Raw genomic sequence first — 13,273 nt, forward strand, 5'->3', positions numbered from 1 at the left:
GAAACGCTCCGAGCCATTGTCATGTGACATCAGCCTCCAACCACTCTCCAAGGAGCACCGGCAAAAAGAGGGGAGTGTCTCTTTCCCCCCTCTCCTCCCTCCTTTGTCTCCCTCCCTCACACTGAGTCAGACAGCAGGGTTGTGTGTCTGAAGCAAAGGCTCCATGGAGGGGAGATATCGTCTCTACCAGCGACACATTGCCTGAGAGAGACAGAAGAAAAAAGGATTCCCTTCTTTCTCTCCCTCGTTGAGGAACAGAGAATGAATGGAGAAGCGATGGACATGTCCCTGGAGTCATCATCCCCGGTGGTGGAGCAAGGCACCATCGGGGGGGTGTCAGCGGCACCAGAACCGGCATCCACAGCGGCAGCAGCCGGTAACGGCTCCCTGCCTCCTCCGCCCACCATGGCCCCGGCCATCCCGCCCTACGTCACGCTTGGCCTCACCGTGGCCTACACCGTCTTCTACTCTCTCCTCTTTGCCTTCATCTATGCCCAGCTGTGGCTGGTGCTCCGATACCGCCACAAGCGCTTCAGCTACCAGACGGCATTCCTCTTCCTGTGTCTGCTGTGGGCCGCGTTGCGCGCCCTCCTCTTCTCCTTCTACTTCCGCGACTGCGTCACGGCCAACGCGCTGGGTCCCTTCACCTTCTGGCTGCTCTACTGCTTCCCCGTCTGCCTGCAGTTCTTCACACTGAGCCTCATGAACCTCTACTGCGCCCAGGTGAGAATAGGCTCCCAGGGGCCACATTGAGGGAATGGGGGTCTCAGGGGGCCACAAGGGCCATATTGGGGCCATTTTGAGGGCCCATTGGGGTCCTAAATGTGGATTACAGTTGGATGCTATATGTTGTGGGTTTTTTATACCCAATCTGCCCTTTTTTTTCCAGTCTCAGTGTCTAGGTAGTAGTTCAGAGTATTAATAGTGATTATACATTGATGTGTGAGTGTTGTGTATACAGAATAGCTGTGGACTGGTATTTCTGATTTTGCTGAAATGGTGGCATCCCAAATAGGGGGGGATATACAATCCTATGGGGAAAGCTCCCCTAGAAGAGGTAAGTGGTGGGAGGGGCGTGAAGGCAGTGTGGAGGAGGGGACAGCTCAAGAAAAAGGAAAAGGAGGGTAAAGGTATGAAGCCCCGGCAAAGGAAGATTAGTAACGTTTCCCTTATTTAATAGCTTAGCACATTCACCTTATTGTGCAATGTGCACACAGCATTTAGCAATTATATATTCATACAACTAGTTATTTACAATATATCATAGCGGGCGTCGAGGTGAGATGTGGGCAACACGGGTCAGACAAGAAGTCATACTGCTTTTAGATACACTGAACAAACAATTTCAAAGATTTTACTGAGTTACAGTTCATTTAAGGAAATCATTCAAATGAAATAAATTCATTGGGCCATATTCTATGGATTTCACATGACTGGGAGTATATATATATATATATATATCCATCTGTTGGTCACAAATTCCTTTAAAAAAAAGGTAGGGACGTGGATGAGAAAACCAGTCAGTATCTGGTGTCCACCATTTACCTCATGCAGTGTGACACATCTCCTTTGCATAGAGTTGATCAGGCTATTGATTGTGGCTTGTGGATATTGTCCCACTCGTCTTCGATGGCTGTGCAAAGTTGCTGGATATTGGCGGGAACTGGAAAAGCTGTCGTACACGTCAATCCAGAGCATCCCAAACATGCTCAATGGGTGACATGTCTGGTGAGTATGCAGGCCATGGAAGAACTGGGACAATTACAGCTTCCAGGAATTGTGTACAGATCCTTGCAACACATGGGGCCGTCCATGCATTATCATGCTGAAACAAGAGGTGATCGTGGCGGATGAATGGCACGACAATGGGCCTCAGGATCTCGTCATGGTATCTCTGTGCATTCAAATTGCCATTGATAAAATGCAATTGTGTTCGTTGTTCGTAGCTTATACCTGCCCACACCATAACCCCACTGCCACCATGGGGCACTCTGTTCACAACTTTGACTTCAGCAAACCCTTTGCCCACAAGACGTCTGCCATCTGCCCGGGAAACAGTTGAAACCGGGATTCATCCATGAAGAGCACACTTATCCAGCATGCCAGTGGCTATTGAAGGGGAGCATTTGCCCACTGGAGTCGGTTACGATGCCAAACTGAAGTCAGGTCAAGACCAAATCTGTGGATTTGCATAACCGAAGAATTTCTGCACAAACTGTCAGAAACAGTCTCAGGGAAGCTCATCTGCGTGCTCGTCGTCATCACTGGGGTGGTGATGACGACGAGCACGCAGATGAGCTTCCCTGAGACTGTTTCTGACAGTTTGTGCAGAAATTCTTCGGTTATGCAAACCCACAGTTTCATCAGCTGTACGGGGTCGCTCTTTTGAGACCATCCCGCAACTGAAGAAGCCAGATGTGGAGGTCCTGGACTGCCGTGGTTACACGTGGTCTGCGGTTGTGAGGCCGATTGGATGTACGGCCAAATACTCTAAAACGACATTGTAGGCGGCTTATGGTAGATAAATTATTATTCAATTCTCTGGCAACAGCTCTGGTGGACATTCCTGCAGTCAGCATGCCAACTAAAACTGCATATTTTAGAGTGGTCTTTTTAGTGTCCCCAGCACAAGGTGCACCTGTGTAATTATGATGCCGTTTAATCAGCTTCTTGATATGCCACACCTGTCAGGTGGATGGATTATCTTGGCAAAGGAGAAACGCTCACTAACATGGAAGTAAGCAAATTTGTCCACAAAATTTGAGAGAAAAATGCTTTTTGTGCTAAAGATTTCTGGTATATTTTATTTCAGCTCATGAAACATGGAACCAACACTTTACAAGGTTGTGTTTATATTTTTGTTCAGTATAGATGATGAATCAATATCAGAGGCACGTAATTAAATTGTAATAGACTTAGAGGACCTAGCGTTTTCTAAATGATTTTATATAGATTTCATATCAGCAGTTGTCACAAAGTGCTTTACAGTTACCCGTCTTAGACCCCAAAGAGTAAGCAAAGCAGAAGCGAAAGCGCAGGGCAGGAAAAACCTTCTAGAAGGAGGAAGGAAACCTAAAGAGGAACGCGGTTCAAAAGGGGTTGCCCACAATAGAGACTTACACAGCCGTTGTCTGCAGACGCCAGCAATCACACACTTGCTTGACATCCTCATGCCCACTGCTCTGTATAGAGAGCAATGCTACATCTATTCGCAGCATTTGTCTCCCTTCACACATTACTATTAAAAGATAATACAGGAGGGCATCGCTTGTCTGCTGTTGGCATCACATCATGGGTTTAACTGATAAGAGGTCAGTCTACATAACGAAAAAGGGGTCCAATTTGTTTGTATTTCTTCAGGATCCCTTCAAATGTATCTGATCTGGGGACAGAATTAATTCATTAACTGGTTCTTCAGCTGAGCGGCCACGTTGTTGATTGTTGTTGTTTTCTTGGGGGAAAATGTCCAAAGTGTCACTTTCTTTCTGATGTCACCCAAAACAGGTTTACTTCAAGGCAAAGTCCAAGTATACCCCAGAGCTCCTTAAATACAAGTAAGTAGACTGAGTTTACCCCTCTCTTCCTGTCCATATACAGGACCCTCACATATTTCAAAGGCTGTAACTAGGGCCCAGAGATTTCCATATCTTTCCTTCCATAGGCTCCCCCTCTATCTGGTCTTCTTGGCGGTCAGTTTTCTCTTCCTGGTGGTCAACCTGGCCTGTGCCCTGCTGGTTAAGATGACCGCCACCGAGGTCAAGACCATTGTCCTGGTCAGAGTCACCATCAACGATACGCTCTTCGTGCTCTGTGCCATCTCGCTGTCCGTCTGCCTTTACAAGGTGGCTAAGATTTCCCTGGCCAGCATATACCTCGAGTCCAAGGTAGGACCTCAGAACTTGTAGATCAGGGGCTGTATGTATCAAGCATCTCAGAGTAGGATTGCTGATCGAGGATCAGGTCTTGCCCGTCCATGCGATCCTAAATCAGCACTCCTTCTCTGAGACACTTGATACATACAGCCCCAGACTTCCATTAAGATTGACTAAGTCTGCTTCATGCTTTTCTGAAAGTAGGACACAAAGAATAAAAACAGTTCAGGTCAACTTAAAAAAACAGTTCAAGTTTAACTTTATTTAATGTCTTTGTATATATTTTGGAGGTGAACTCGGTAGCACTAAACGGTGACCCCTCGTAAATACTAATGCTGATTGGTATCATGTTTCAGGGAAGACCCAGATGCAGACAGTGTCGAAGTAACAAAAGCTTATTAGTAGAACAGGGGGCTGGTCAAAACGACAGGTCAAGGGCAGGCAGAGGTCGGTATTCCAGATCAGAGATCAAACGGTACAGAACGGCAGGCAGTCTCAGGCCAGGCAGAGGTCAATAATCCAGTCCGATGTGACAAGGTACAGAATTGCAGGCAGGCTCAGGGTCAGGGCAGGCAGAATGGTCAAAACCGGGGAAAACTAGAAACAGACAGGAGCAAGGGAAACCGCTGGTAGGCTTGACAAACAAAACAAACTGGCAACAGACGAACAAAGAACACAGATATAAATACACTGGGGAAATGGGGAAGATGGGCAACACCCGGAGGGGTGGAGACAAGCACAAAGACAGGTGAAAGAGATCAGGGTGTGACAGATAATAGTTCATGACCATGACCTCCCTCACCATTGGTTGCAGGGAACGTCGGTGTGTCAGGTGACATTGATTGGCATCCTGGTGGTTCTGCTGTACGCATCACGGGCCTGCTACAACCTGGTGGTGCTGGCTCTGACTGACATTGAGACCATCAACTCTTTCGACTACGACTGGTACAATGTGTCCGACCAGGTAAGGATGACACGCTATCCCAGACACAGAATTAGGGAGAAGAGAGTGACAGAGAGAGAAAAGAGAAAGTGACAGACACAAACACAGTATATGTGGGACAAAAGTCAGACAAACACACTCGAAAACACAGTCTAACACCAACGATCCACAAATGAGGATCCTCTGGAGGGTTAAACACACAAATGCACACTCTCTGTGCAGGCTGACTTGAGATCCACTCTGGGGGACGCTGGTTACATCGTGTTCGGGGTGATCCTCTTTGTCTGGGAACTGCTGCCAACCTCCTTGGTGGTTTTCTTCTTCAGGGTCCGCAGGCTGCCACAGGACAGGGTGAGTGTGTGTTCAGATGACAAGGAGAAGCTTGGAAATGTAACCAGCCCGCTGTTTACCAGCTAGTTAGTTGTTTAAAAGTAAATACCTAATAATTGCATTGCACTTACACTTCAGTTTCATTGAGATTCATTGACGCTAGCGTCACTATTTAAGCCAATACCATTTGATGCCGGTTAGTTACCAATTGTGTTAAATTCTGAGATAAGTACCAGAAAGTGTCCATTGCTACCACATAGTTTCTTAGTGAAAACACCAGGTAAGTACCAGCTTAAACTTGGCTCTTAAATAAAGCGTTACCAATTTCTTTATCTTATTCGGTATGCTCTGTCTTTGCAGAGTGGATCAGGGATCCCAAACCACGTGCTCTCTTCCAGAGGTTACTTCTTTGACAACCCCCGTCGGTACGATAGCGACGATGACCTGGCGTGGAGCATCCCTCCTCAGAACAATTCCGCAAGGTACAGTAGTGTCAAGACTGGGATAGGTTACTTCTGAGTATGTTTTAGATTTAAAAGATATACCGAAAGATAACTACACTGAACCAAAATATAAACACAACATGTAAAGTGTTGGTCTCATGTTTCATGAACTGAAATAAAAGATCCCCGAAATGTTCCATTCGCACAAAAAGCTTATTTCTGTCAGATTTTGTGCACAAATTTGTTTACATCCCTGTTAGTGAGCATTTCTCCTTTGCCAAGATAATCCATCCACTTGACAGGTGTGTCATATCAAGAAGCTGATTAAACACCATGATCCTTACGCAGGTGCACCTTGTGCTGGGGACAATAAAAGGCCACTCTAATGTGGTTATGTCACACAACACAATGCCACAAAGTTGAGGGAGCGTGCAATTGGCATGCTGACTGCAAGAATGTCCACCAGAGCTGTTGCCAGAGAATTTAATGTTCATTTCTATACCATAAGCCGCCTCTAATGTTGTTTTAGAGAATTTGGCAGTATGTCCAACAGGCCTCACAAATGCAGACTGCGTGTATGGCGATGGGGTTATGGTATGGGCAGGCATAAGCAACAGAAAACGAACACAATTGCATTTTATCGATGGCAATTTAAATGCACAAAAGCTTTGAGATCCTGAGGTCAATTTTTTTTAAAGGTATCAGTGACCATCAGCATATCTGTATTCCCAGTCATGTGAAATCCTTAGAGATTGGGACTTAATGAATTTATTTCAATTGACCGATTTCCTCATATGAACTGTAACTCAGTAAAATGTATGAAATTGTTGCATGTGGCGTTTATATTTTTGTTCAGTTTAATAAGTAACTCAAAGATTTGTTTATCTTTTGTGTCTATAGCCTAGTTACAGACTGCTACGACTGGGGCAGCCGCAACAGCAGTTTCACTGTACAAACGGGGACGGACGAACAACGGTTGGCACCGGTGACGGGAGAGCTCCATCCATACTGAGACTTAACAAGTCCAGGGTCGGGGTCAATTCCATTTCAATTAATTCAAATCAGGAAGCAAAAATTCAAATTCAAAATGTTCCTAATTGAAAAGCAAAAAATTGGTATTGACCCTAACTCTGAACCAGTCCACACTGCACTGTACAGCACCGCAATGCACTTTGCAAACTTTGATACTTCTTGACAGCATCTGTATTTTGTCCATCATCAGCCACCGTATTGCATTAGTAACTTAGTGATAATGTAGACCAGTGGTTCCAAAACTATTTCACTCGGAGCCCCCCTTCCATCATTGGGGAACATCCCGTAAGCTGACATGGGCTAGTTGATCTGGACATTTTTGACAAGTTATAAAATAGCTCTAAGGTATTTAATGACTGACAAGAGGAAAAATGATGATACACTACCCAAAATTGTGCCTTGTACATTCTACTATAACAACTTTCAAAAGTTGAAAGCCAGACTGACTTCCTTAAAAAAAAAAAAAAAAAAATTAACTCTGCACCCCCCTATCGACCACCCCACAGTTTGGGAACCACTGATTTAGACATTTTAGAAAGTCATCTAGAAAACCTGTGAAATAAACCCATATTATAAGCTAGCACTAAGTCATGCACAAACATATACATCAAGGTAGTTGACCTTAGACAATATCAATATCCTAAAGCCTGTATAGAACAATGACACAAATAAACAAAATCATGTCATATCTATATCCGCAGTAAATGTGACTATGAACATGCATTAATTTATTGGTGATGTGATGGTGAAAAAGATGGATTCTATATTTCTAACAGGACGTTTTTTTTTTATGTAATGGAGAACGTTTCACTGATCAGATGCTCTATTTTTTTGTCTGCTTTTCTGTCTGTGGATGTATCGTGATCGGTATTGACTCATAACCATGAATAAAAGGAAATTTGGGGTGTGATACTCAATGTGAGGATATCCTACTGTTCTTGATTTAGTCACTAGATGAAACGGAAGTGTACACCAACATTGTCTACAATTTACTTTGATAGGAAAGGTCAGAACAAGTCCCAATAACAGAACACAACCCTTTTCAGGGTTTATTGCTAAAAATGACTTACAAATATTAAATTAAGCGTATGGAGCAGGTGTATTCAAATTTTACCCTATGGAGGTCCAGAGCCTGCTGGTTTTCTATTCTACCTGAATGAATTGCACCCACTTGTCCCAGGTCTAAATCAGTCCCTGATTAAAGGGGAACAATGAAAAAACCCACAGTGGAACTGGCTTTGAGGTCCCGAGTTGAGTTTGAGCGGTATAAAGTACACCTTTCAGTTATGGTGAGGTCAAATAGTATTGTTCTGAAAGGGTTTGTACATAATGGATCATGGTACAAATCTGAAAAAGAGGCATAAAAAGTTTTGAATGACAACCAGAAATATTTATTCCTCTGTTCAAATAAATATAATCAAACAAGAACACACATCAATACAGGTGCAACTAATTTTCCTTTTACAAATAGTACAACTTTCTGGGTAATCTGAATATGTTACAAAGGCAGAGATAGGAGAAAGCAGAAGAGCGTGGAGATCATTGGAGACAAAATTGTGAATTTCATCCAAGAAAGCAGGCTCAAGCTTTTTTAACGATTTTTTGGAACTTTTAAGGCAGACAAGTGGATTGCACAGGACGTTCTGATGTTTTAGAAAGCATGCGAGGCCCAGACAGACACACACGCTTTTCCTCTAAAATAATATTTTATCTTGTCTATTTCTTTCATTTTAAGCAAAGGAACAGCTTGTTCAATCTCCATAGCGGTCACATTCACGGCGACATTAGCGTTGCTCTTTATGTTAGCATAAGCTAGCTAGCACTTGACTCAAATCCTACTTACTGGACCCCATGTCTACCTTTGTTTGATTGGATCGAGATTTTCTTTTACAAAAATGTGATACATAGTATTACCCAGGTATTGTCTGGCTACCAATAGTTTAATCTTTGCACATAAGGCGAACCTCACTTGCAACATGTTCTAACCAATGTTACCCAAGGGGGTGATGATGCACAAACTAAAGACTTATATGGTGGAAAAACTCAAATGTGCTTTGACATGATAGAAAAGAAAAAAGGCAACATAAAATCTTTGGTCCACATGGTGAAATACCTAGTTCAGACAGAAATAAAACATGTATAGTGTGTGGAACGTTAGGGCCGTTTTCCTAAAGAAGTTAAATACGCTTCACGTTATGTTTCCTTGCCACTATAATAACGAGTATCGCGATACTGGTATCGCCCCAGCCCTGAAGGGCATGACAGTATAAAAAAGGTTGTGTGACGTTAAATGCCATTACGTGTATCCATTTTGAATTGATTTACATGGCAAGCTCACCAAGACACCCCAGTGAACTTGACCATCATGGGGGAACAAACCCCACTGCTTGTTTCGAGTTGCTTCTTTTCACACCATTGGCTACATTCTCCATTATACTTTAACAGTACTCTTCTCCAACATGGCAGTTTCACAGCATGACAGCTTATTTAAGTGAACTATGAAACAAATACTGGTGTGGCTTTTCATTGCCATGAAAACACCTCTTACACATTTGGGATTGCTATCACCCTGGCTAGTCTCGACTTTCATAAAACCAATAAAATAAGAATAGGATAAGAATAAAACACCAGGAACCATTCTGCCACCAAATAGAATAGGTATGAGAGAAGTAATGCAAGCTTATCGTTGTCAACAGATACCCAATCTGTAAATTGTTCCTTTTTCACATTTAAATTAGGCTTTATATAATATGATGCGCAGAAAGACTGGATTGCCAAATGGAGATGTTAAAACACCCCTAAACAGCACAGTTAAATGCACAGACAAAAGCAAAAGCAGACATAGTCGCTCACATAGACGTTCGTTCAACACATGCACTCGCACAGGAAAAAAAAGGTTACACCTCTAGGATAGGAAAAAGCAGCTGCGCTTATCAAGTTTATGGTCGTAAAAGTACGGAATGAATCCTAGTTCTCGTTATCATTTAGCTGCAACTGGCGATCAACGACAAAACAAGTACTCTCACACAAACACACACCTTCAATTACACACTCACACAGACACACACACAAACTCCCTCACTCAAGGATGGGTTTAGCTCACAACTAATATGCCTGACATAGTGAACACTTTCATCCACAAAAGTAAAAACAAAAGGAAACAGAGGTACAGATTTCTCAGACTTAGTGCCGTTGCTCTCTGGAAAGGAAGAGGAGAGAAGGAGAGTAAAGAGAGTTGTACATAGAGGAAGAAGGAAGGAGGAGGGGATGGGGGTTCAGTGTCGATCCTGAAGTCCCTGAACTTGATCTTATTCTGGGGAGGAATAAGACTATTGCAGTTCCCTCTGGGTTGGCTCCACCTGGTAGCCGGGAGGTGGTAGTGCTGTTGGGGGGGGGGTGTTACCTCTTCTCCTTCAGCAAGGCGCGGAAACTATGGAGCTGGTGGATGCTTGTGGAGAGCCTACGGGGAGAAACAGAGAAGGGGGAAGGAGATGGGGAGAAAAAGAGATTGTGAAACTATTTATGACAATGTATGCAATATTTACTAAATGTATGTCATGCTAATAGTAATTTGAAATTGCGAGACAGACTACCTGGATTTGTCCAGCATGAAATGGTCATTTTCATTTTACGTTTTAAAACGTTTTCCATTGTGTGCCCTAATGAACACTATCCAGTTTCCAAGGCAGTAGTATCAACCATAAAGACACAATGTGTATAAAAGTGGTATCAACCTCCCAAAGCCATTGAGCAAGGCCACTATCTCCTGTCGTGTCAGCTGGAAGCCCTTGGAGGGGCTGTGTTCCGGCAGGTTCTTGATCTCCTTCTCAGAGAAGAGGATCTTCAACGCCGTGCCCAGCCCTTGGGTCTGCAATGGGGGGTTGGGGAGCCATGGGTTAATCATGTGAGAAAGCCTGAGATCTCACACACTCCAATCCATGATGCCATGTGGTTTATTGGCAACAAGGTTTCATGAGCGTATAATTATTTAAACGTTTCTCAATCCTGGTCCTGCACATTTTTGATTAAACTAATCAACTCATCATCAAGCCTTTGATTAGCGGAATCAGGTGTGTTATTGTTAGGTCAAAAACAAAAATGTTCCCTGGGTCCCCAGGACCAGGACTGGAAAACACTGACCTAAGGGCTGAAACCGCAGGAGTTTGGTGGCACCTTAATTGGGGAGGACAGGCTCGTGATAATGACTGGAACGGAATAAGAGAAAAGGCAACAAATACATGAAACACATGGTTTCCAGGTGTTTTATGCCATTCCATTTGCGCCATTCCGGTCATTATTATGAGTCGTGGCTTGTGGCTAAAACATTGTCGCCCATAAACCACATTGGCCAGGTCGCAATTGTAAATGAGAACTTGTTCTCAACTTGCCTACCTGGTTAAATAAAGGTGAAATAAATTATATTTTTTAAAACATGGGAGCGTGGATTTCAATGTGCGGAGTGGAGTCTCTTTTTACCTTATGAAAATATTTGATATCCAGCAAATGCTCAGAAACATTGGATGTGGATACTGGTATGTAATATTTTCCTATACATCATCAGATCTAACACTGTCCCAAGATATAGGGTACAATTCCATATTGCTTCTTCCTCTTGACTCTACTCAAAATCCATTGGTTTTGGTTATTGTCCTAAGGGTATTGTTATTGCTTATAATGGTGCTGTGTTATGTGCCGGGATCAGTTTTAAATCAGAGAAGTATTCTTTTAGTTAAATCTTCATACATCAAGAATTTAAAATATATTTTCTACAGTATATATTAAACTGAAGAAAGTAGCAAAGTAACTAAATAATACAGATATGAAGAGAAATTATAAATTGTCTGGTCACATCTACAAATAGCACTGCCTTTCCACTTATTACATAACAGCTAACTACTGCACAGCATAACGGGTAACTACCGCTAAAAATAACCACGTGTCCACAGGAGGAAGGACAAGAGTCCCAAAATGGCATACCTGTAGCTTCCCCCAGAGTCGACATTTACTGCAGCCCACACAGTCCATGATGCGGGAAATGTTTTTAAAATGTAGCCGGAATTCCTCCTGGGAAAACAGGGGGAGAGAGAGAGAGACAGGAATGTTTCAGGCTTTGCTTCCTGTTGGGGTATGAGCTAGGCTCAATGTGGATAAATAGCCTGCAAACACCTGCATTCATTCGGTATAATTTGAACAGATTTAGTCATAATCAGTGAGGCTGAGGAATCAAACACACATACACTCACACCAAGTCAGTTGTCATTAGCTTTTAGCTTAGCTATTAGGACTTCCTGTCAGCCTTAGAAGATGGCGCCGGAGGGGATGGCTGCCGTTTTATGGGGTCTTAAACAACATTGCTATTTTGTTTGTAACTTATTTTGTACATAATGTTGCTGCTACCGTCTCTTATGACCGAAAAGAGCTTCTGGACATCAGAAGAGCGATTACTCACCTTGAACTGGACAAAGAATGTTTCTTTAATGAGTCAGACGAGAGGGATTTACTCCAGACACACGAACAGGCCCTCATCCCCGTCATTCGCAGGAGAAAGAGACTAAGGTATTGCGGAAGGAGATCGGGGTGCCTTGTGAGGATCTGGCGACGAGTGGCTAATCTGCCTTTGCCATCAGTACTATTGGCCAACATACATTCACTGGATAATAAAGTGGACAAACTACAAGCACGTATATCCTACCAACGGGACAATAAAAACGAATATCTTACGTTCCACCGAGCCGTTGTTGAACGATGACATGAATAACATATAGCTGACGGGTTATACACTGTATCGGCAGGATAGAACAGCAGCCTCTGGTAAGACAAGGGGTGGCGGTCTAAGTATATTTGTAAACAACAGCTAGTGCACAATATCTAAGGAAGTCGCAAGGTTTTGCTCGCCTGAGGTAGGGTATCTCATGACAAGCTGTAGACCACACTATCTACCAAGAGAGTTTATCTATATTCTTCGTAGCAGTCTATTTACCACCACAAACTGATGCTGGAACTAAGACCGCACTCAATGGGCTGTACACGGCCATAAGCAAACAGGAAAACACTCATCCAGAGGTGGCGCTCCTAGTGGCCGGGAACTTAAATGCAGGGAAACTTAAATCCATTTTACCTCATTTCTACCAGCATCTCACAAGTGCAACCAGAGGAAAAACAACTCGAGACCACCTTTACTCCACACACAGAGTCGCGTACAACGCTCTCCCTCGTCCTCCATTTGGCAAATCTGACCATAATTCTATCCTCCTGATTCCTGCTTACAAGCAAAAATGTGAAGCAGGAAGCACCAGTGACTAGATCAATAAAAAAGTGGTCAGATGAAGCAGATGCTAAGCTACAGGACTGTTTTGCAAGCACAGACTGGAATATGTTCCGGGATTCATCCGATGGCATTGAGGAGTACACCACATCAGCCACTGGCTTCATCAATAAGTGCATCGATGACATCGTCCCCACAGTGACTGTACTTACATACCACAACCAGAAGCCATGGATTACAGGCAACATCAGCACTGAGCTAAAGGGTAGAGCTGCCACTTTCAAGGAGCGGGACTCTAATCCCGAAGCTTATAAGAAATCCCGCTATGCCCTCCGACGAGCCATCAAACAGGCAAAGCATCAAAACAGGACTAAGGTCGAATTGTACA

General features: G+C 43.5%; 2 protein-coding genes across 3 annotated transcripts in view; one reads left to right on the forward strand and one right to left on the reverse strand.

Moving 5' to 3' along the window:
• The first annotated feature begins 45 nt into the window (after positions 1–45).
• On the forward strand, positions 46–7,045 carry LOC106586117 (G protein-coupled receptor 137Ba). Its single transcript, XM_014172994.3, has 7 exons — positions 46–723; positions 3,505–3,554; positions 3,662–3,884; positions 4,687–4,836; positions 5,038–5,166; positions 5,506–5,627; positions 6,489–7,045. The coding sequence occupies exons 1-7, from the start codon at positions 262–264 to the stop codon at positions 6,598–6,600; spliced, it is 1,248 nt and encodes a 415-aa protein (XP_014028469.1). The 5' UTR covers positions 46–261; the 3' UTR covers positions 6,601–7,045.
• A 940-nt stretch (positions 7,046–7,985) lies between these two features.
• LOC106586106 (ERO1-like protein beta) overlaps positions 7,986–13,273 on the reverse strand; it is a 35,265-nt gene continuing 29,977 nt past the window's right edge. For both annotated transcript variants that reach the window (XM_014172973.3, XM_014172982.3), the window contains exons 14-16: positions 11,598–11,684; positions 10,355–10,488; positions 7,986–10,080 (exon numbers count right to left, since the gene is read on the reverse strand). In XM_014172973.3, coding sequence (XP_014028448.3) covers positions 10,020–10,080; positions 10,355–10,488; positions 11,598–11,684 — 282 coding nt within the window. In that variant the 3' untranslated portion in view covers positions 7,986–10,019. The remainder of the gene's footprint in view (positions 10,081–10,354; positions 10,489–11,597; positions 11,685–13,273) is intronic.

The sequence above is a fragment of the Salmo salar genome, chromosome 02, assembly GCF_965601325.2.
Source record: "Salmo salar chromosome 02, fSalSal1, whole genome shotgun sequence".
NCBI classification, from domain to species: Eukaryota; Metazoa; Chordata; class Actinopteri; order Salmoniformes; family Salmonidae; genus Salmo; species Salmo salar.